At 41.5% G+C, this 24,205-nt stretch overlaps 1 protein-coding gene across 19 annotated transcripts in view; it reads right to left on the minus strand.

Moving 5' to 3' along the window:
• Positions 1-24,205, minus strand: part of FGFR2 (fibroblast growth factor receptor 2) — an 85,455-nt gene that overhangs the window by 41,124 nt on the left and 20,126 nt on the right. For 11 of the 19 annotated variants that reach the window (XM_071749561.1, XM_071749560.1, XM_071749559.1 and 8 more), the window contains exons 3-6: positions 23,283-23,549; positions 22,510-22,584; positions 15,204-15,373; positions 7,948-8,071 (exon numbers count right to left, since the gene is read on the minus strand). In XM_071749561.1, the coding sequence (XP_071605662.1) occupies positions 7,948-8,071; positions 15,204-15,373; positions 22,510-22,584; positions 23,283-23,549 (636 nt within the window). The remainder of the gene's footprint in view (positions 1-7,947; positions 8,072-15,203; positions 15,374-22,509; positions 22,585-23,282; positions 23,550-24,205) is intronic. The other 8 variants (XM_071749574.1, XM_071749573.1, XM_071749567.1 and 5 more) reach the window with 2 other exon arrangements.

The following is a 24,205-nucleotide window of genomic DNA, read 5'->3' on the forward strand; positions in this document are numbered from 1 at the left end:
CCCTTCTGGAAAACACCACTGAAGAATGAAGGCAAAAAATAAATTTTAAAAAAGGCCATTTTAATAGGAAATGTACATTTGAAACCAACTACCAAAATGGAATGCTGTTGCCCAGTAATTCATCTAATCCATTCAAATTGCAGAAATGCTGCTGCAGACATAAACACCAACCAATACATGAATATTCACTTGGAAAGGCAGAATACAACCCTAGAGCAACCCCTACAACTTTCTTGATCACCTCATTTCTGACACTGACTAAAATTCCTTGAAAAAAAAAAATATAGATTTTAGTTTCACAAGCATTTTGTAAAAATGGTAAAAACTAGCTTTCTTTCAACAAATGCTCTGTCACTATGAATTCTTCACTCAGCTCAAGTTCTGACAGTATCAGAGTTTTCTACCAAAAATAGTCAAAAACTTCAACAGACTCATGCAACCTTTTTAAAAGGCAACCTTGAAAAGAAAACAATTTACAGAGCTTTTCAGTAACTCAGAAGTGCTTTACAAACTACGTTTTTTTTAAGTGGCTTTTAAATTCTAATTAAATTAGATTTTGGTTTATTTTTCTGTTCAAATGAAGCAACTGCTGTTGAAGCTGCACCACAGGACTGGTACTAGTCAAAAAATGACCTAATCCTTTAAAGTCCTGAAAATCTGTCAAGATACAGCCACCTTTGAATTTCCAGTCACACAGGGGTTTGCAGAGCAGGGAGAGGATACCAACAAGTTTCAAGTGCAACTTTTAATAGCCACAGAATTTCATATTTTACTGATATGTCTACACTTTGGTACAGCCAGGCCTCTCACCTCCTTATATATTTCAACCTGGCGCCCATCCCCCAATGTTTTTTCCCCCCTGCACTGCCAGCCTCTGGAAGGATACCCTGACACTCTTGCATCTTCCTAGTCCCACCATCCCCAGCCTTAGCTCATTAAAATCATACACACCCCAAGTGCCATCTCCATCCACATCAACCTCTGCTACCTCTCTCTTAATCCCAGTTTAATGTCAAAAACCATTAGTGTGGTGGGTTCAGTTAGGATTCCCATCAACCATGGGCAGCTGTCCCATTTCAGCCACAGGACTGTCCCACCTGTCTTCCCTCCCATACCTGGGGACAACACCAAGAAATGCAGGTGGAAGATATTCAATAATAGGGCAGCCATGATGAAGAACCTTGTGTTTGCCTTTAATTTATGGACCATCCACCCAGCCTGTACTGCAGTTCTATATTTGTGATACGATAATTTAAACTTTTTTTCCTTTCTGTTGTGGTGGTGGTGTTTTTTCTTTTTTCTTTTTTTTGTTTTTTTGTTTTTTTTTGTTTGTTTGTTTGTTTGTTTGTTTATTTTTAAGAGGAGGCAACTTAACCAATTCACTGCTAACTTTTTCAGTAACAAAATCATGGAGAAAAGACTTGGCCCAGGTCAAAAAGCCCATGGCTCTTAACAAGTGGCAGCTGCACATCTAACAAGACTGTTACTACTTTGTTAGCATCTTCAGACAACCCCTGCAAATTCCTACTTGCATTTCCATGGGTAGGACACCGCGTGAATTAGAAGACACGATTAAAAATTATAATAACAGAGCTGAAACAATATCCTGCTCACCACTCATCACAAGAAAGAGAAATACCTGCCTGGGGGCTGTAATAAGACAGAAAGTGGGACAGGGAGACCCATCCTCCCTCAGCAGACTCTGCAGAAAGCATTCCAAACATGACAAACCCAGCAGATGAAGGAATGACACCAGGATTTGGCCATAAATGCAACTCAGCCAGACTACCCCAATGTAATCAGGGGGTTGGAATATTTTTACCTTAGTAAGAAAGAAGGGAAAACAAACAAACAAAAAAAACCATGTAAGCTTTCATTCTGCCCTTAGCTGAACCATCACACCACGGGCTTTGTTTTCAGGAGCAAATCCCACAGCCTCCAGCGCTAAACAAGCAGCGTCATTTCTCCTCGGCTGCCCATGTCTTGCCAAAAATCAAGCCCAGTGCCAGCTGTGAAGTCCACACTCAGGCTTATCAGTAGAGTAAATAAAATCTTCTCCCCCCCTCAGCCTAACCAAATACCTGGGGGCAAGCATCGGCGTGGATTCCTTCATGCTTCCAGCCCTTGTCTCATCATGCCCCACGCCGCGAGCGCTTGGGTGAAGACGTCAAGCCAAAGCTTGTCCCTGTCAAGAGCCAGTCAACAACTACAGGCACATCTGCCAGGAAAGTTTGGGCTTGGTTGGAATACCTACACACTTAACTCCTGCCAGACATTTGTGATGCAATGTCCAAAGCGTGTTATTTAGTTGGTGTCAGTCCCTTTCTTGTGTGTAATGTGAATCCTAAAAATAAGTCTTGGGACATTAAAGACTGTGCTATAGTTCAAGCAATTTTCAACTTCATTTCGATGAAAGAAGCCTTGGCAGAAGAGCTAATCACAGTGCATGTGTTTTCATGAGTTCAGGAATGATGAAATGGAAGCACTTCTTTAAAAAACAAAGATGTGTCTGTGCCATGTTCACAGCTAAAGACTCTGAAAGCACAGGGAAAGCCAGAAATAAAACCAAGTGGAAACAAAAATAAGTTTCTTCTCTTTAGACTAAGGGAAATATAAATAGTGAAGCAGCAATAGCAAAAAACTCAATTCCATTTTTATCTTTTTTTTATAATACGCTGTAAAAAGCAAGATTAAAATTCATCCCAAAGTTCTCTAAAATCTCCAAGAGTTCACAATAAGAGCATTTTTCTGCATATCCATCAGTAAAACCACTCATACATGAGATTTCTGGGGTGCAAGCTTTAAGTTGACAGCCATTTGAAATGCTTCCTGGATGAGAAGTTATTCTTGCCCCGCTTTCCTATGGAAATGAGAATTACTGTAAAGGGACAACTGTGTAGTGCCCTGCCACCTCTGGAGCTTACTCCTCAGTAAGGAGAGCCAAAGGCATGGCTTTTAGATAAATGAGAAACTGGTCACAGCACAGCTATGCTGCCTGCAAAAGCACTTCAAAAAAAAAAAAAAAAAAAAAAAAAAGAATTTAAATATTTGTGGCAACTTCTGCTTGTTTTTATACTAAACAGCAAAGTCTTCTTACACATTCTTGGGAGATGTGTTGTGCTATGGCAGTAAAACCCAGTAAAGGAGGTAATGTGGCCAACTTCAGCTGAAACCAAACCATCTTTTGTTTCCCTTGGTGATGCCATTAAATAGGACAGAAATGGCTACCTGCACCAGGAGTGTTTGCAGCCTAACCTTTTTTTTTTTTCTTTGTCTTTTTTTGCCATTAAAATATAAATTCAATTAGTTACTTCCATGCTTAAACAGAACTGCTGCTGCTGAGATTGTGCTCTAATGATAATTTCAATCCAAGAGTGATCTAATTATACTCAGGTCTCAGTGGCTGCATTCCCAGGTCGCTTTCTCCAACCCGGATTCACTACAGTACAAACTCATCAGTGAAAACCACATCGTTTGCCATCATCCTCCCCTAAGACTGCATGACTTTACATACATTTAATGAGGACAGAGTTAGTCTATTAGTAAGCCTGGTGCAAAAAAATGTGAGTTCCCACCTGCTGTTAAATACAAAAGAACAGAAAGGCACTTCAGCTGCATGTAAGGAAAAAAAAAACAAAACAAAACCTGCTGATGGACTAAACTGTACAAGGGAACATTCTTTTAACTAAGGTACTGGATTAGGATTTAAGTACCAGCTTTACTTCTTGGCTGTGCCATCAGCTTCCCGTGTGACCCTGGGCAAGAAGTTTCAGCACTCCCCAGCTCCCGTTTTCATCTATAAAATGGACAGGGAGGTTTCCTTCTCCTGGTCTCTCTGCATTTTGGTTGGAAGCACCTAGTGTGCAATGGAATGTTGCCTTGGACAATAAGTATCTGATATTAATTGGGGCCTCTGGGGTTGTAACTCAATAAAAAGCCACAATTGATAAATTGTCCCCTTTTTTCAGGAGTTTCTTATGGCCACCATTGGCCCCTACCGCAATTCCAACACTTTTCCAACACAGCAAAGCCCTGAATATCTTTTGGGGAGGGACTTTTTTTGTAAGGCTATGTAAGGAATTGGACAAGGTTTTTTACTGGAAGAGGGGAGACTTAGTTAGACATTAGGAAGTAATTCTTCCCTATGAGGGTGCTGAGCCCCTGGTTGCCCAGGTTGCCAGGGAAGCTGGTGGCTGCCCCATCCCTGAAAGTGCTGAAGGTTGGATGGGGCTTGGAGCAACCTGGGCTGGTGGGAGGTGTTCCTGCCCATGGCAGAGAGGTGGAACTGGATGATCTTGAAGGTCTCTTCCAACCCAAACTAGTCTGGGATTCTGGGATTCTATGATACACAGCCTGCTCAAGCCCTTGTTTTGAAATGGGGGAGGAGGAGCAGAGGAAGAGGCAGTCAATTGGGGCATCCCAAACATTTAAAGAATAACTTTTTCCAACACAGAGTATCCTGGCCAAATGGGCTGTACAATTCCCCACTAACACTGTCAATGTGCACAAGTCTCCTGTGCAATCCAGAGAGGCTGCCAAAGACCTGCTGGTTTTTTCTTCACTATCTTCTAGTCCCATTGTAAAAAATTCAGTGCAAGTTTTTTGCCAGGTTTGTAAATTTGAATGAGACCATCTGAGCTGACTTGACTATTTTAAGAGGGTTCTTGCAAGTAATTACAAGGTAAAAATGAGAATACTTCACACCTACATTCTGAACTGAAAACTACTCAGCTCTGCTGGCTCCAGGCTTTTAATTGTCAAAAGAGTTCAAGGTTTGGAAAGTTATTGGCATCGAGTAATACTGGATATTCCTAACTAGTATTGTGTCATTATTTGGCACAATTTTTGCTGGGATACCTCCCAAATCTGTGACATAATCAGAGGGTTCTCTACATTACACCATATAGTCAGATGCTCATGGTAGTGTAATACTTTACCATGTTTTATACAATTTGCTATTACTTACACTTAATCAACTCTGGAACCAGTTAGACCATGTAGGAAAAGCTATTTCAAAGGCTTTCAACTGACAGTTTTCCATTCACAGCTTAACCTAAAATTACACCCTGAAGTTTTTAAGATGCAGTCTACATAGGCAATCTGCTCTAAACAAACATCCATAACTCTCCACAACCATGTGAGAAATGAAAATCCATATGAAAATGAAAAAAAAAAAAAAAAAAAAAAAAGGAAAAAAAAAGCACAAAATTAACTTCTGTAGAACTGCCTGAACTAGAAAAGCTGTCAGAGTTTCCCCTTCTGGCCAAGTTTAATTTACTGCTTCAGCAGTTTTATGCCCAACCTCCATGATTATTACAAGCTTTTGGCAACACAGAAATGGCTGAGCTCTCTACCTTCAATATTCCCTTTAGGTTAAAGTCCCAGTGCAGTATCTCTTGAAAGACTCACAATCAATTCAACACAGGTATCTCAAGGTGTACATTCCCATATACACATTTTCAAAGTAACAGTTGCACCCTTTAACTCATCAAATTATTGGAACTCCAAGATGCAGACCCAGGATTCACAGAAGTCACTTTTGGAGTTGTGGTTTTCCATCTGACAGGGTCTGAGCATCAGAAAATGCTGGGTATTTGCCAGGGAAAATCAGGGCTCCTTTGGGTGCCAACAGCTGGGCACCCAGCACCCCAGATCACTACTCTTGAAAAACCTCATTATTTACTTTTCTGTTTTTCTATAGGAAAGAAATAGACATTTAAATAAATGACATAATCCTTATTACCATTCCATTCATTCATGCAGGCCTCTATAATTTACTGCCAGGAAAAATAAACTTCTGCATAATATTTCTCAATGCAAGACATTCAAAAGGCTCTGAGAGGAGGTGAGAGGGCTCCTGACAAATATTTTCTCAAGTGACCACATCATCCAGGAACACATTTGCTAGAAAAAAATGGGTGAAGAAATATATGGCCAAAATTAAACATGCCAGATCAGGGCTGAGGTGGTGATGAGGAAAAGGAAGGAGCAGGGGACAGAGAAGGGGAATTTTTAGTTAGTTTTGTTTCAGCAAGCAAAACCCCTAATATTGTAAAACTGACTTTCTTCTCCCACGTAACCTACTAAAAACCAGTTTTAAAGAAACCAAAGCTGAGTCAATCTAGGCCCTCTAAACAATTTAGAAAAAAAAAAAGCAAACCACAAATGCTAAAAATCGTCAAAAAATCCCACATCTCATCATCCCCTGGGTCAGGCTCTGTAAATCCAGCCCATGTTCTCCAGCAATGTGGACAGCAGAGACACACAGAACATCATTTACTCCCATCACTGGCAGCTGCTGTAACACCCTCCCCTCCATAAACTTTTTTAACCAAAGTGTGCAAGAAAAAATGGCTTTACCAGTCCCCACAAAACCCTCAGCTTAGTCTATAGAGGATGACAAAATATTGCCAAGGCTACAGAAATCCTCAGTGCTACCTAAAACCAAGTTCAGGTGAGCTGGGTGGTTCCCAGACTGAATTTGAAGACTGAGATGTACTGGGGATGGTGGTAAGGACTTCAACCTGATGGCATAATCATCACAAAATTATCTTTTTCCTCCTCTGCACCACAAAGTTGAGCTCTCCCTGGCATTTTCATGAGGAATGTTTTCATTTTTTGCTGCCTAAGAAGCTGGCACTTGTTTTGCATTGGGTTTTGGGGTTTCCACAGATTTAAGTGTTCTCAGACAAAATAAGGCACTGCTTTTAAAGATCACCCACAACACATTTTTTTTCCCCATAGAAAAACCAACCCAGAAATAGGCAAATGAAAATTCTGTCACTTTTTTGGTCATATAAACCCAAACCCCCAGCTCTCCATAGATGATAAGTTGGGCTGCCAGTCTCCAGCCAAAAATAGCTTCCAATTACCAAATGAATTTTTGCTTTCAATTTTGATTGATCAGAAGTTTGATTCACAAAACTTGTGATCATCCCACAAGCCTGGGGAGAGCAAAGCCCATTCCAGACATGCTTCAGAAACCACAGCTGAGATCCCCAGAGGTAGTCCCAGCAGGTCTGATTACAGCAGCCAAACTGATTACTTTTGGACACCAATACCTCCAGAGCCAATAAAAGTGCTCACACCCATCCAGGCTAATCAGGAAGAAGCAGGGGCTGAATGGAATTGGTTCCTGAGATTTTAAGCCCTAATTTAGCTAAGTACTTAAATAAATATGTGTAAGTCTTATTAAAGTCAACAGGATTTGGGTGTTATTAAGTTAATATTACTGAGCACATGCTTAATAGTCCTGCTGAGTCACAGCTTTGCTATTACTAAGAATTCAGACAAGTTTTTTTGAATTTGCCCTGAAGTAAAACTACTTCTTCACCATTTCTTTTTTGCCTGTGTTTCCAGGACTCCTCATGGGCCAAGCACCAGCCTATGGTTCCATCTCTGTTATGCTGCTGTGAATCCAAAGTACCTTTCCTAAAGCTCCAGGTCTGCTCTAGCTTCACCAAGTCAATTACCCAGCTTTTCATTTAAAAAAAAACAAAACTAAAAAACCGTTTCATCTGTAGTAACAGTAATCTCAAGAATCACTCAACAGTTTTCATAACTAAGCAGTTATTAAAACTCGTGTTAGTAAAACTGAATAAGTAACAACTAAAGCATAATACTCATTATTACAATTGCATCAGTATTTCTTAATTGCCTGTCACAGCAAGTGTGGAGGTGTATTACAGCAACTAGAACTCATTTGCACATATGAATATCACACCTTTGCCAAGACCTGAGTAGATGAGTCCTACAGACAAGAGTGAGATAAGATATAGATGAACACAGAAAGTTAGGTAGCAAAATCTTCTCTTTAGACTACTGCAAAATCATCTCCCAGATTAATGCAAAAACGTATCGGCGTAACTCTGGGTGTTTTAAAGTCATTAATTAAGAACATCAGGTTTCAATTAAACAGTGATTAAACATTAAAACCTTTTTACTTACCCACAACATCGAGATGGTAGGTGTGATTGATGGATCCATACTGGTTTTCCACAATGCAGGTGTAATTCCCTTTGTCAGATGGGACCACGCTCTCCATGATGAGACTCCAGTGCTGGTTCCGGACCTGGGGGAGATGCAACCAGAGGGGTTGGGAACTTCACTAGCACAGTTTCTCTCCCACCACCAGAACTTTCTGAGTAGTTAACCTGCTGTAATCCATGTTTAAAAGCCTCATTGTGCTCTTTGACATTTATGGAGACAGAAATACTTGATTTGTCAGAAGGCAGAGCTCAGCTGCAGCACTAAAAGCTTTTATGCATTCTGATACATAAATATCCTGATCCACCACATCCCTGATCCAAGCACTGCAGATGTTGATGCAGACTCAGTCCTGCCAGGCTTAGGAAGATGGCATCAATTGGCAGCAGTTGTCTTACCAGCCTTTAACTCTCAGTCTGCTCTAAAGTTCACACCCTCAGGATATTTTCCATCAGCGGATAACACTAAATACACACCTGCAATATTGGATGGATGTGAACCCCTAGCATTTAAGTCCCCATCTTTCTTTAAGATTTACACCATTACACAGCTTGTGTTTTGGAGAAACAAGGTAAGGAAGGACAATGGCTGGGATCCCTACTACAGCCATGGAGTGGCCTCATCCCTCGCTGCTCTGGGGTATCACGAGACAGAAAGGAAAATTCTGCCCCGGGAAAAAATCCTGAAGAAAATCTTCATGAAAAAAAGAGCATAAGGATATACATTCATTTCATGCAATCCTTCTCAGACAGAATGTATTAGAGGTCCTGATTCTGTTCCCATTTGAACTCAAATTGGCATTGGGCTTGAAGGCAATAGGATCCAGCCCAACCCTGGAAGGATACAGCCATCCGGTATACACATATATATATATATATTTCCTGCATCCTCAGTTGGCTCCCAAAATGACCTGTTGCTGGCTACCCCCTAATCCCTTGGTTTAGCATTACATTTTTGACAAAGACCTTAACATTATGTAGCTGTAACATATGACTTTCTAACTGCAAAGCACATATTTCAGCAAATGGAATAAAACTACAATCTGGTACAATCATTTTAATCAGCCAAATGGAAAGCAGCCATGCAGTGCAGTCCACCAGAAAAAATTATGGGCCATTCAAGTGATGCTTCCAGTAACTGTATGTTCTCAAAAGATCATTACAACCATAGGAATGAAATTCTGCTTCATGCCTGCTTATCATGTAGATGTCATCCAGCCAAAAGAGCTACACAGGGCTGCATCCCCAGTGCCAAGAGCTTGGCTCTGACACTTGCTGCAGGTAAAAATGCCCTCAGTTCCAAGCTTGGAAGAATAAAAGTCCTCTCTGCAAGGAGCTCCTGGCATTCCTAGTCCCCCCAACAAGTAGTAAGCTCATTAGCCAGTTATTACTATTACTGGCCAGCTACAGGCTAATAGCATTGGCTAATAACTGGCCACGTGGGCTTTGAAACACAAAGAAAATTGGACAAGACTCCAGCAGCTGGCATAGGGCATGGATGCTAACCAAATGTCACAGAAATGTGTGGCAACACAAATCTCCCACCCTGACTTACAGCTCCTCTCCCCAGCCCCCTGTGTCTTGATGTTATACTTCAAAAGCTATATATTGATTTTTTTTTCACAATATGAAGTGCTGAGAAATAAGTTTATAAAGCTAGAAAGAATTATTTTGTTGTCTTGTTATTCTGCTAAGCAACCTTGAACATCAAAGTTTGGGTGAGGAAGAATTACTGTCAGAAAACACTGGCAAATAGCAAATACAACAGCTATGTATTTTGAATATTTTGCTCCTTTATGAACTACTTCAGGGGAGACTTGGTCAAAGTGACCTCAACTTTTTGCCATTACAAGTTACATCACACTTTGCAGAACCAGAGCAAGTGTTTTTAACCTATCTGACTGCAAAACAGGAAGAACAGGTCATGGTTCTGTGGAAGTTAAAGCAAAATAAAAATTGGTAACAAGCTGTAAGCAATTAATTTGACAGGAAAAACACGAGATTGTTTAGCACTCAACAAGAAAACATAACTAACTTACAGCCACAAGTGGATATCCTGGATGGCAATATTTAGAAGTGTTTTGTGCCATTTCCCTTCTTGTAAATCCAATGAGACAAGATAATCATAATAAAACAGCAGCTTAAGCCTCTTCAGTTTAAGCTAAAGAACTGCTGCAGAGGCCCAAAGAGTTCATGACACATCAGCACACAGCTGGATTCATGTCACCAGTCTGGATTCCACTGGATTCCAGTTTGCTGGCTTGTTGCTTTCTGTTTCCCAGTGCAGCACTGCAAAGCCCAGAAAATCTCCCCTTGGCTGTCAATGACAGCATCTTCTCCTGCTGAAAATTCTCAAACTGAGCCTTTCCCTCTCAGGCACACAATGATCCCACCACATCCCTATGCAACCCGGCAGCTCCCAGCATCTTGATCCTGCAGGGCTTGCTAACCAAGCGGTGATGCTATCTAATCCCAGGAAAGCCTGTCTTGGGGCAGCAAAACTTTGCAAAACTGAGAAGCAGGACCAGCAGCACCCCAGTTTACAAAATCACAGAATTATTCTGGCTGGAGAAGAACCTGAAGACCACAGAGCTCAACCATTAACCTAACTCTATGGAGCCCATCACTAAGCCACATCACTGAGCACCACATCTACACAGCTTTCCAACAACTCCAGGCATGGGGATTCAACCACCTCCCTGGTTAATTACCCTTTCAGAGAAGAAATTGCTTCTAACACCTGATCTAAACCTCTCCTGTTGCAACTTGAGACCATTTCCCTCTTGTCTTATGTAAAAGTGAGCTTCAGAAAAAGGTTGCAAGTAGTTCTTGCACAGCATACAGGTCTGACAGCAGCTGTCTGTGTCTGGATGAACAGGGATATTCATTTTGGGGGGAAAAAAAACAAAACAAGCCAAACAAACAAAACAAAAAATGTCCCATAACCTTGTGCCAATAGATGGTCTCTCTGGTAGAGCAGGTTAAAGCCTTTTGGTCCCTCCTGGTTGCTCACTGGGTCCCTTCTAACCAAATATTCCCTAATAAGCTTCCCTGGGTAACACCAACTGGGTCCATTCAAGATGCTTTCCTAGATGACCTGAGCTCCTCTGGCAGGCAGGACATAGGAGGGAGCTCATGTGAACTAAATCACTAGAAAAAACCATGAGGGCAGCAAGTGGGAGCATCCTCACCAGGTACATGGGGTCCAGCAAAGGACAAGTGTCCACAGCCAGAGATTCATCTGTTGTAGAAAGCTCTTCCAAGCTTTCCAACCTGGCTGGCTCCTTGCTAGCTATTATCCTGTTATTTCTTCTATTTCGCTCCCTCAAGCCCAAATTCATATTAAGCTCTGTCAAAATCCTAGAGAGCACCAACTCAGTCCCACCCATCCCCATCCCCAGGTCTTCAGGGTACCCCTTCCAACTTAGCATTGCCTTTTCTTGACGCAGGGAAAGTTCAGGGAACTACTGCATTCCAAGGATCCCAAATCACAGCTCAATCTTTCCCTTTGCTTTGCTGACACAATTTAATAACTGGTTTTGCCTTTTTTTTTTTTTTTTTTTTTTTTTTTAATTATTGCTTTGAAATACCTATTTTCATGGTTTATCTGTGCTTCATACCTAAAAATGGTACTTTACTAAGATAATAAGTATAATGTCACCATGATTTTTTTTTTCCTGATCAAGCATGAATACCTCTAGAAAATTACTGAGGTGCTTTTTTCACTCCTCTTCTCCAACAAATTTTTAACTAGTTCTTCCAAACAGCTCCATTTTTAAGCTAAATTATCAATATCGAATAAACATAGCAGTACCCTTAGGTATAGCTGAAAAACTTAAAATGGGGTCAAAATGCCAAGAAATATTGGCCAGAACTTTAGGGAAGGAATGTTTTATAGAAACATTTTGGGTTTGGAGTATCATATTAAAAAAAAAAAATGAACAGTTCTATTCAATTGTAAAATCAGTCTCTTCAGCTACACCATGCAGAGTTGGCACTTATCAAAACAAGTGTAAAAAGTGGTCAGTTTTAAATAAATTTCCAAAGAAGGGAGGATTAGAAACCAAAAATATGATTCCCCACAAAATCAGCACAGTTCTGGTATTGGTTGGGTAGGGGGAACAAGTGCACAACATCAATACAAATGCCATGGGTGTTTACAGTTCCTCTTGAGTCTGAACTCTTTCTTTAAATTTAAATGTGTGTAAGATGACTGTAGTGATGAATCTTATCAAAATGTATATGTGAAAACACACACCTGTTAATACTTCAACTCTAACTACTGATAGAAGTACATTTGCTTTCTGGGTGGTGTATAGAAAAGTAAAGGCTCCTGTGGTGTCCCACAGAGGGTTTAGATTATTTACCCCAAGAAATTATAAAATGCCTTTAAATGCACAAGCAAGAGCTATCATCTTATTAGAGACAAATTAAAAAAAAGACTAAAAAGTTTTTCGACATTCAATAATTTTTCTCCTTGCTGTAGGAACTTTGTGCATACCTGGAAAAATTATATAAGGTTTGATTTTGAAATCCTCCACCCAGAATTAGTCACAGCAGAGGAATTTCACTCTGGAGGCTATCTTGGCCAGCACCTACACCCTTCTGCTACCCTGCCTGAGAGCAAATTGACTCAAGACATTCCCCAGTCAGAGGGACAAAGTGCTACAGGTCACTATCTGATTGTGATAAAGAGAACACAAAGAAGGTTTCTCAGGTCAAGGGAGCAGGAGAGAGGTGGCTGGAGGACTACTGGAAAGCTTCGTATTTTCCTTCCCTTTACTTGGTTTTTAAAGTCTTCAAGAGGTGATTGCCTCTTCCAAAAGGGACAGCTGGTGGCACATCAACTGGTGACAGCAGGTTTGGTTCCAGCTACTCTAGCAAATCCATGTGTTATGAATAGAAAGACCTCCAGCAGAAATTCTGCACATGTAGCTACATCCAGATTCAAGACAAGCACAAGAATTATGCCCTGCTGTGATACCTAGGTGGACATGGACCAACATGGAAAGACTGTTCTTCCTGAGGATTTCTGCATTACAAAGTTTTGTCAGTACAGAGGTGCCAAGAAAATACAGTTTTTATTCTAGAATGATTTTCAATAAGCTCTTCTAACAGAAGTCCTGGACACCTCCTTCTTTAATACCCATTCATTGCAAACAAGCCTCCATCTTCACTTTTTAAGTTAACTTTATGGTTATTCATAACATAGAATCGAGAAGACACATAGATTTGGTAAGCAAAACAAAAATGCTCACTAAATGCCACCAAATCATTTAAAAGTTGATGTATTTCTGAGCATAAAGAATGTTTAAAATCCACAGCTGTGTCCCCACTTTTTTTGCCCTTTAGACTAAAGAGATCTTAGAAGTTATGATTAAGAATTATAGGTATATACTTCATTACCCAGCTGGCTTTAGAAACAGGCATCTGTGGTTTCTTCCCAGAATACATACATACCTAGGAAATTGTATACGTTTAATACACGTGAATAAAAATTTAATTTGTGCCACTTAATGGGCACAACTCTAAATGAGCTCACCCAGACCCCTAACAGAGGTGAGCAGTGGCAGCATGGAGCTGACAGACCCACCAAAGATCACCCCCCTAAACCAGAGGTCAGGCATCTCCATCCTGCTTTGCAAGACATATTTTCCTTGATTATTTCAATGGTATCACAATTTCTCCTTCACGAGATGTAAAGTGTTCAAATCATGTATCATTTAGCACCGAAAGAGTTACTATTATTTGTAGGATTCATTTTTTGGGGGGGTTGTTTTTTGTTTTTTTTTTTTTAATTGGCACTTTTTTTGCTTGTTTGTTTTTAAAAAAGTACTGAGAAAGGTGAAAATCACTGAATTGGAGCCAATTCGTTAACACTCCCTGGTGTTATGAAAGGCAGAAGGTGTTGCCAGGTGTACACTCATAAGCAACAGTAATTTATGGTGTAAGCAAACATAGATGGAAAAGTCTACTTGGGTAATTAGTGCTCATGTGGGGAGATTTTCTGGGCTTCGCTCTCTGCTAACACAAATGGTGGAAAAATTGACACTTTCTACAGTAAATCTTGTGAGTAAGGAAAGTAGACCATGACCTGTCCTCCTCTGCACTGGAAAACATGTGGGGATTTTGTACCAAACAAGATCTGGGTTTGCACACCAAGAAATATCCATCCTGGCTCCATCAAGGTATCACAAAATGCAGCACCCCAAAACCACTGCAACCCCTGGGGTACAGTGGCCAAGTGGCCACCAGGACTGGGCCTTGAGCTTACTCCATCATCTGGAAAAGTCATTTAACTTCTGCCTTAATTACCATTACAAATTGCTCGGAGCTCCTCAGAAGTTCTAAACTGTGACACGAGGTGACTAATGCAGAAATTTCTCATCTTGGGAGAGAAGCTGCTGAGGTGTTGGGTGGGTGAGAAAGCCCTGGACAGAAGGTCTGCAGAAGAGGTTATGGATGGTAACACGGGGCAGGAGAGCAGGGGGATTGCTTGAACTTAAGTTTCCCATCAGAAAGTCACACATTCCCATTCCCTGTGAGGAGCGGGCTAAGATGACCGAATCCTGACTCCTGACCTGATCTAGGCAGATACCAGGAGGTTAAAGGTCCGTGCAGCAACCCACAGAGCTCACTGGCCTCCCTAAAACTCTCTCTTAATCAGTAACCACCAATTTAGAATGAAACATCTCATCTGAAGCTGTTTAAAATTCAAACAAACTCTTGTGAGTAATTGCAGTGACTTTCCCTCAAATTCTGCTTCCCATTTCAGCTTCACAGACCATAAACTCTACAGAAAACAATAACTTTGGACGCCCAACCCTTCCTTTATTAAGCTGTCTACAATCAAAAGAGTGGACGGTTGTGTTTTTAACAATGCAGCTGAAAATATATCAAGCAAAACAGGCTTAACTCTGCTTTGCAAAGTCAGTCTTTAGTTTCCCAAATAAGACTCTACAAATAATCCCTTAGCTGCACTGCTATGCTGCCAGCCTGAACTTGAGAAAAAAATAAAAATAAAAATATAGAATTAGTGCTCAGTAACCTCCAAAGAAACCACACACCCTTCCCCAGAAGAAAACAATTGCTTCTTTTTGCTTCTACGTTTGATCCAAGGCCATTAAAAGATTTTCTGTTGATTTCAGCAAGTTGTTCTGCTTTTTTAACAGCCTTGGTCAGGAACAGAAATTGCAAAATCACATCCCAAGAACGTACCTTATATCCACCAATGCGATGCTCTTGTTTAAACTCTTTCCCATTTTTCAGCCATCTCATGGTTGGGGTTGGGTTTCCCATCGCCGGGCAACGAAACTTGACAGTGTTGGCCGCTGGCACCGCGTGTAACCTCTTCTCCATTTTGTCTGTATGTGTCCAATATGGTGCCCCTGTTCGAAAGAGATATGGCCAGAAACATCAGAACTGGGGAACTGAGCTCCCTGCCCAGCCCTTCCATGGACATTGAGACTGCAAGTATCCAGCTGAGCAGAGCCAGAGAGGTCTAGAAAGAGTCCGCATCTGGAAATCATGTGCCACAAATGGTGACCAGAGTTGTGCAAACAGCTCCATCTGCACCCTGGAGTACATAATTTATGACAAAATTCCAATAATTAACCACAGATACCCTTTGCTTGTATGTCAAGTAAGAGAGTGGGACCGAGTTTTCAGCAGGCTCATGATCAGATGATTGTGACCTCAAGTTATTGTGAGTGCTCAGCAAGCTCTGAATTCTCATCCCTGGGCTCTGAAGCCAGACAGACCAAGCCAGAAGAACTCTTGGAAGCCTCACCCTGAACCTTTCTCCATCTGTTAGAAGGGGGACAAACATGCCTGGTAAAACTCAGAGTGTACCACAGCAATGTGAGCTGTGCTGTCACCATCACCAAGACCACCCAAATATATTTACAAGTGGAGACCCAGCAAAACTCAGCAATAGCACTCATCATTTTGCAGGGATCTCCCACTCTCCAGAAGGAGCCCTGAAGGAGCCCTGAAGGAACCACAGATGTCCAACACAGTGGCACAAACAAGAATGTCTCTCTGAGCCTAAATTTACTGGAGGAATCACTTCTGCCAGCTCCTGGCAGGGCTATCCTGGCTCTTCCTTGCTCCTTCTTGTGCCCACTCAATGAAAAAGCCCTTTCTTGTCCAGGTTCTCAATCATACCAGAACAGCAAACAATTACTCAATCTGCTTTTACCATTCAAAAAAAACCTCCAAGCTTGGGAAGACAGCTCCATATCCAAGGCTATCCCATACCCTGGATATAGGCAACACTTTACCCCAGCATCTTCATGACATCTCGTCTCACCATAACAGTTTTTTAAAAGTTAAAGATTCAAGATCTTTTTAACGGTAGGAAGCATTAATTTCTTTTACAATGGAGTTTTCCTGGAACAAATCAGATTAGTGTGGAATTTTTAGGACTAGAGGGGTCCAGAAAAATAACTTTCTCTCAGCCCTGTTTCATTTCCTTCATTAGCAGCCTAACAGTCCACTATAAATAAACTCTTCCGTTCCTCAAATATTTATAGTAGTTCTTACAATTAGGGCAAACTCAGAGATCCTGCCACCCCCCTCTCTAAATAAAAATACAGCTGGATAGAAAATACAGGAATAAATCCTTTAACAACGTCTCTCTCAGTATAAAGAAAACATTCCAAAAGAAAGTCCTGTAATGATGCTAAGAACGATAAGTGATTTTATTTTTTCTTTTTGCCCAAAGTGGCAATTACTGTAAAATTAATGAAGTAGAAAAGCAAAGCAAATTTGTGCATGTAATCAAAACAGAAAATCAGGTAACTATTGAAAACTTAACTGCTACACTGAGAAATTGTTATACAGACTAAAGTGAATTAAGGATGCAAGGAAAATCACTGCTAACGTTATTTGCTAAAACCAGGTTCACATTTGAAAACAGAAGACTTTAATTACATTCAAAGACCAAATTACATTAAAGTAGACCAGGCAAAGGTGGAATTACATGTCAGTACTGATCTATTAGAAGACTATTTTCTCTGGATCACTAAACATGGAATCATAGACTCATTTAATTTCATTGGAAAAGACCTTTAGGATCATCAAGTCCAACCATAAAGTCTTTCACAAGGCTATGCAAGGTGACCAATACTGGGGCTTGCCCACAGCTCCAACAAAGTCAAAATAAACTGGCAGGCCAAAGCCAATCAACCATCCAAAACCACTGTAATGGTACCACGAGCAGAGTTCCCAGATTTGTCCCCAAATGGGCAACAGCAACCTTGCAGCTTTGTCGCTTCTCATCATGTCCCTCACATGCACCTTCTTACACCTATAGAGCATAAAAACCTTGAACACTTTGGCTGGACAAGCCCAACCTCTGAGCTCTACAGTCACCCACAGCATTGCTGCCCTGTCCTACACAGGATGGAGAGGCCAAGCTCTGTGGAAGCTCCCAAGAGGTTGCAGTCTGGGCAAAAGGCATCTAAGTTGGTCCAGTTATCAAGAGTTGTCCTAAAAGGCTGCTTCCTGCAGCCACATATCTACTGAAATACAGTGGCAGCTCCTGAGCTGCTTCTCTTGCCTACAACTTCCCTTTTCATCAGTCCTCACCCTCTTAAAAAAAAAAATCTCTGCTCCCAGAAAAGATGTTCTCTAATAAGCCTCATAGACAACAAATGCATTGGGTGAAAATCTTTCCTCTGTGGAAGAGGTGGGAGCAGGGAAAAAGCCAGGAGGATGCTAGCAAGCAAGGCAGAAGCAGCTCAGTTCTGAGCCATGGAAAGAGGAGAGAGGGAAACTTCCCGGGATGGGAGAAAGGACTCTGGCTTGTAAAGATTTCCCTTGCACATCCCTCATGTCAGCATAACCTGCAATGCTCCTGAATCACAGAATTTGGGAGAAAAACACGAGGGCATCACATGTTGAAAGTGCCATCTAAAAACACTTCAAGACATTTTTCATTAGGTACCATTTCTCATTAGGTAGCAGCACCATTTATCAGCAGATCCTCAGGGTGCTCAAGGGGAATGTGAAAAAGGCGGTGGAGATTCAGAGAATGGTTTGGGTTGGAAGGAACCTTAAAGATCATCTCATTCCTCAAGCTGTAACACTCACACTCATTTTCTGCTTCCTTAACATGACTGATCCAATTCATGCCCAGCATTTCTCCTTATTGATTAAATTACCAAAATTCAAAAACACCTTTTATTGCTTCTGTTTGAGGTGAAAAACACCCAAATTCACTAAAAGCAACATAGTCAATGTAGTTAATGAGTACATACATCACACACCTACATCTTCCAGACCCTGCCCATCACATCCCATCTTCACTGATAGGTCAGGTTAGAGTAGGTAGCACCAATAGTAAAAAATTCCCAGCACACCAGGGCAGACTCCAACACACCACAGCAACAAGCAGCAGGAGAAGGGTGGGAATTCCTGATTGCTTTTAGAGCTCTCATTAGTGAAGAAAATATCCTGCTGACCCACACTGCACTCGGCTGCCAATGCATTACATCTAATCAGGCAAATCTCCTGCATGTGAAATTGAAATTAGGCAGCCCAGGGGACCACTTCACTTCAGGATGCCTCGATTTTTATTTGGACTTATCTAATACAAAGAAATGCAAAGGTTGTCAGCTCCAAGCCTGCCTGACAAGCACTTCGAGCAAGCAATATCATGTCTGAAATGACCACATCAAACCCCCGCTCCCTCCAAAGGTTTTTCAGTACTATTGAATTTGACCTTTAATTAAAGAACACTTCTAGGCAACATCCAATTTTTGCTGTTCCCTTCAGTAGGTTTCCATTCTACAGGATTTGATGAATTTGAACCTTGTTTCATCCTTTTTCTGAAAATCTTCAAGGCATGAAAAGAACAGCATGTGGATCATATTTAGATACTTTTTTGTTCTTGGTGCCAATTTACCATCGCTTGGCCCAGAATTGTTTAAAGGGTGATAAGGAAAAAAAGCCATAAAGCTTCCAGTTGCCTGACTAGAATTTAAGGCAGAATCACAACATCTTCAGGGCTACCCAGGGGTCCCCCAGAATAAATTGCTGTTGCTGGACCTCGGTGCAACTATCACAACAGCTGATGCCTTGCCAGCCCCATGCCAGGATTAGGGAAATCCCTTAAATTAGGGCTACCTCTCAAAATCATAATGAGGATGAGACGACAAGCACCAATAATCTATTTTGCACTACTGCCAGTAAGAACTGAAGAGGATCAGCCCTTAGCTTTGTAAAAGCAAGTCCCAGATCAAAGTTGCTGGAGGTGGCCCTCCAACACCAAGCTGAAGCACCTCTTCAAGGCAAAGAAGGGAAAAAACTGAGTTGCCAACAAAGCCATTTCATGGTGAGAGGGGACTGTTCTGCAGTGGAACCAATCCTGCACCTTCCCCACGAGCACTAATCCCTTCAACAAAAGCTGGAAGTAATAAAAAGCTATTCAGGATGCAGTCTGGAACAAATCTACCACAGTGGTTTTTTTCAGACAGTTAAAATATCTGTCAAGCTAGAAGGACACCAAAGGCAGGGAGCAATCTGTTCTGCATGCCTTTTGCTGAAAAATCCACACGGGGCACGTGGTCAAAGGCAGACGTGGACATGTGTGTCCCCTTCTCCTGAGAGCTCCTCACAGCTACCGAGCCCCTTATATCCTCTGCTGACTTCAGGAGCTGTTGTATTTTCCAGGCAGCCTTGAAAATCAGGCTTAGATTTCCTGAACAGACTCTCTGCCTGCATTTCAAAACCTTGGCCTCTGAAACAAAACATTTGTAAGGGAGGCAAAGAAAATAAGAAAGCTTAAAAGGATACTCACACTCCTAAATAAAACCCCCCTCCAAAAAGGTTTGCTTTTAGTTTTAAATATGCAGGAATGAGAATGCCAAGGTTCAGTTTCCTGTGGAAGGCACTACAGCCATTTCCTGCCTCATCACATCATAATTAACATGCCAGAACAGCTGGACTTTATCAGAATTGTTTCATCAAAAAGCAACAACCTTTGAAGACTATGGCCTTTTGTTTCCATCAGTGAAGGCATAGCCAGGCCAATTTCCATTGCTTATCCTTAATGATCACAGCTGTAATTTGTATGTAAATTATCAGTTAAATTGTTTTAGATCTGCAAAGCTCAAACCAGGATTCAGGAAACACTTAAAAGACTTCTTCTCTTACAGAAAAGCAACCCAGGGAGTCTGGTGAGGTCTTGGACTTCCCCAGGCTCTGCCTCATGCAGGCAGGAGAAGGTGATCAAGAACACTTGGCCATTACACATGGGTGCTCTCAGGGTGCACTTGAACTACTCAACTCATTGTCCACTTCTCAATCTGCCTTGCAACTTCTTTAGACTAGAAGTGGCCTTTTGGACTCAACAGAAGACCTAGAAGGAGAATGGCAAATAATACTGATGGGAAGGCTTTGAAGACAGTAGATCTGGAAGCCTCAGTGCTTTGCAAAGGTCCCACCCCTAACTTTCATACAGCTCTGATCTTGCCAAATCACAACCCTCTTCCAGCAACGTTGCATTAATCCAACTGAGTTACTATGATGCAACTTCTCATTGAAAACAGACTCCTTGCAAAGATGTGATGCCACGATTGTTCTTCTGCTTCCAGCTCTCCCCCCTGGCTCAGACACCAGGATGAAGCCTGCGCTGCTCCCCGAGCCCATCTGCAGCCTGCAAGAAACTCCAGCAGCTTTGTGGGAGCCTTGTAAAGAGCAATCTAGCATGAGGACTTGTTTGTGCAATGCTCTGCTCAGGAGCAATCTGTCTTCTTGCAGTTTCCTCCCTTCTCCACTGCTCTCCCCACCATCCAAGCTGTTTAAACATTTACACTCTGGAGAAGCCTTTCATTTGGAGCAGGGAAAGTGTGACTGACCCCTGCTAAAACACACACCCCAGCCTTTGGCAGATGGAAATTATTAATGGCCTTTCACCAGCAACTGAATCAAGATTGATTAACAGGAGCTTAAAGTGATAGCTCACACTGCAAGAACATCACTGGTGTTACAGAGGACACCACAAGGTATTTCTCCAGGTTACATGGAAGAGCAGGGATTATTACCTTGATGTTATAAGGTAATTGTGACCAGGCCCTTTTCTTTTTTCCTTGCATGTGCACTTCCAAAATTGTGCCCACAGTGATTCTCCAAAGCCATCAGCATGGCTTAGCAGCACAAGATTTTCACAAACACACCAAAAACATTGCCAGTATTTTTTCTGACCAACACCAATAAAGCTCTAAAATGACAAGAGTCACAGGGATGTTTCCTAGGAGGATTTCCCTACCCACCAATCCTTTCCAGGGCAACAGTAGCATTGCCTGGGTTGGTGGTTTTCACCCAGAAAATTTCTTTTAAAAGCAGTGTCCCTCTTCCAAAGCCACCAATTGTCTTTGTCACGGCATGCCTTTGTCCCAGCAGCCTCCAGCTGCTCCATCTCAACCACTTCAAGCTGCACCTGTGAATCAGAGTGGGTTAATCACACTAACAGATGGCAGAGGCCAAACAGGCAGCTAAGAACTTATATCATTTTAAATAGCATCTAATGTTTCACAGCTTCAGAGCAGGGGCAGTCATATACAACATTAATTAACTAGAAGGACCCTAAATCAGGCGTGTAACTTTATCATCCAAACAAGGGTTTCAGGCATACAGTATTGCTGCAATTACTAACCAGACTGAAGAGGAAATATCCTACCTAGCTACTGAGGTTGGCAACTCACAGGCAGGATTTCTCTGTGTTATTGCTTTGATAGCAACCCACTGTTGGGATTTTGCAGCAGTGCACAGGCGCAAAAGGAGCCAGTATGGATTTTACTACTACTTTTTTTTTTGTTTCCTTAGAAACTGCTCTATTTAGAGCCTATTAACAGCATTCCAAATGCTCTAAAGGGACTGAAGTTTAACATTCAGATAGGTTTAAGACTCTCTTAGCCCATTTTCATCATGCATAAGTAACAGAAAATGTGGGTTTAGTGCTGGGTTGCTTCCTTTACAAAACAAAACAAAAAACCCACAAAAAAAAAACCCCACACCAACCTTGAGGTCCTCCTTGTCTCCAAATTCATTCTCCCTGGGGAGATTCCTGCCAAGATCAAGGACTGAAGGATTTGTCTCATTACAACTTAATTTTATTTTAAAGTTTCCATACCACCTCTTAACAAAGTGAGCTGGACTTTTGTTTCATCTGTTAAATTTCAGCTCAGGTCCAGGGACAGTTAGTTCATCCAAGAGTCTAAACCAGACAAGGACTGAATTTCACTTCAGGAAGAAAGGAAACTGCAGAAAAGCTAGCAAGAAGGGAGAAAGAAAGTACAGACCAGTAAAAGCATGTTCAGAAGAATAGTTGTTTATTTCTCTTTTTCTTTTCCAAGTTATGAACTACGCGAGACAGAAAATGGAGGAGGACAAAGAAATCCCAATTTGACAGCCCATGCAGTTAACAATCAAGAAGCTCTGAAGGCAGGAGAGCAAAAGAGAGGACATTATTTTCCACGTGGATCTTGCTAGTGACTTCTGGCAGATGGCTGTTACTTACTCATCTGGTTGCTGTCATTCACAAAGTCCTCGGACCCATCATTGTCATCTTCATCATCCCCAGAGGAAAGAGCATCTGCACATTAAAAATAATCAAGTCTTTAAAGCAGCCTGGCTTTACAGACAAGTAAACCAACATGCTACATCTTAGATTATCTAGAACTGATGTTGTTAGTTGAGCAGAAGCCATAGAAAAAGAAAATCCAGCCACAAAATGTGTTGTTCTTACAAAATTCTAACAAAGCTAGCTAACAATGCTGAAATGCTACAAAGTCTCCAAGGGGAGCTTGCTACCTACAAAAATCTTTTTCCCTTAGAATTTGTACTTTCTTACAGATACTCAGTTGAACAGAACTGAGTGCCTCCAGGATGATTTCATCTCTAAACTTAAAGGATGGAGAACACCCATTTTCCTCCTCTGCTGCAGAGGAAAAAAAACTTGTATTCCTTTACTGGCTTTATCATAAGAGACAGCATAATTTAATCCTGTCACAGTGTCATAAAGCAGAGAGCTATTCAGCAGCTGTTAATCACTATAGATCCCAGGAAGTAAAAGGGAATATACACAAACTGAGCCCATTGCAGGGTCAGGACAAGAGGGGAAAAAAAAACCCAAACAATCTGAAGTAACTACAGAATTCAGCTCAACTCACTGTGCCCGACTGCTTTATTTCATCTTACATCACAATATGTCTTTATATCATATTTCATAGCTTCTACATGCAAAAAAAAAAAAAAAAAGAAAAAACCACCACCTACGTTTAACTCACTCACCTGTAACATTTACAATGAAGTACAGAGTATCACTGTCTAGGGTCCTAACAGCAGTGCAAGCATAGAGGCCCGAATCTCTGGGTGCAGCATCCTTAATTTGTAAGTATTCCCCAATAATCACTGTCCTATTGTCAGGCCCCAGAGGGACCCCATCCTTAGTCCAACTGATCATGACGGCGTCTTTCAACTGACAGCGCAACTCAAGCGGTTCTCCTGGGAGTGCTGAATAGACATCAGGCTGAGAGATTTGGTATTTGATTGGTGGCTCTGCGAAGGTGGGAGGAAAGGAGGAAACAGGAGAAAGGAGGAAAAGGAGAGAATTGCCAACAAAAGTCAGTGAGGGCCCTTTTCATCCCCAGACATCGTTACGTTCAATAAGAAAAGCTGCATCAGGACTAGCCCGGCAAAACTGAACCACATGCAGGTATGGGATGGGTTTTATTTTCAAGAAGTTCAGCACAAACAAAGCTCAATCCCTGTTGATCAGTGTCTCAAGTGCCACTGAAGGCACAACTCTTCTTGCTGCTCACAGGGAGCCAACCCTGGGGAGATGAGTGCTGCTGACCCGGGGGGCTTGGGAGAACTTGGAGGTGCCAGGAAGAATTCATGAAGCAAATTCAAGCAAATTGAGTTTTCTACCTTAGCATTGGTGTCTAGGGTTGAAACAAATATTTATCTTCCCTCAGCTGGTTTTGTAAGTTGCTTTAAAAAAAGAAATAAACCCAAACAAACTTGAAAAGAGCTGTGCTGGAAGAAAAGGCAAAAAACCCTTCACCAGCTAAGCTAATAAACATGAGTTCCCATCACAGCATATATGATAACTTTTCCCAAAGTCTCTACATTTAATTGTCTTCTACACTGCCAACTCTGCTCCCAGTGACAGCAACTTTTTCCTTCAGTTTCTTTGCTTAAATTTCTCATTT

This window comes from Heliangelus exortis, chromosome 7, assembly GCF_036169615.1.
Source record: "Heliangelus exortis chromosome 7, bHelExo1.hap1, whole genome shotgun sequence".
Classification (NCBI taxonomy): domain Eukaryota; kingdom Metazoa; phylum Chordata; class Aves; order Apodiformes; family Trochilidae; genus Heliangelus; species Heliangelus exortis.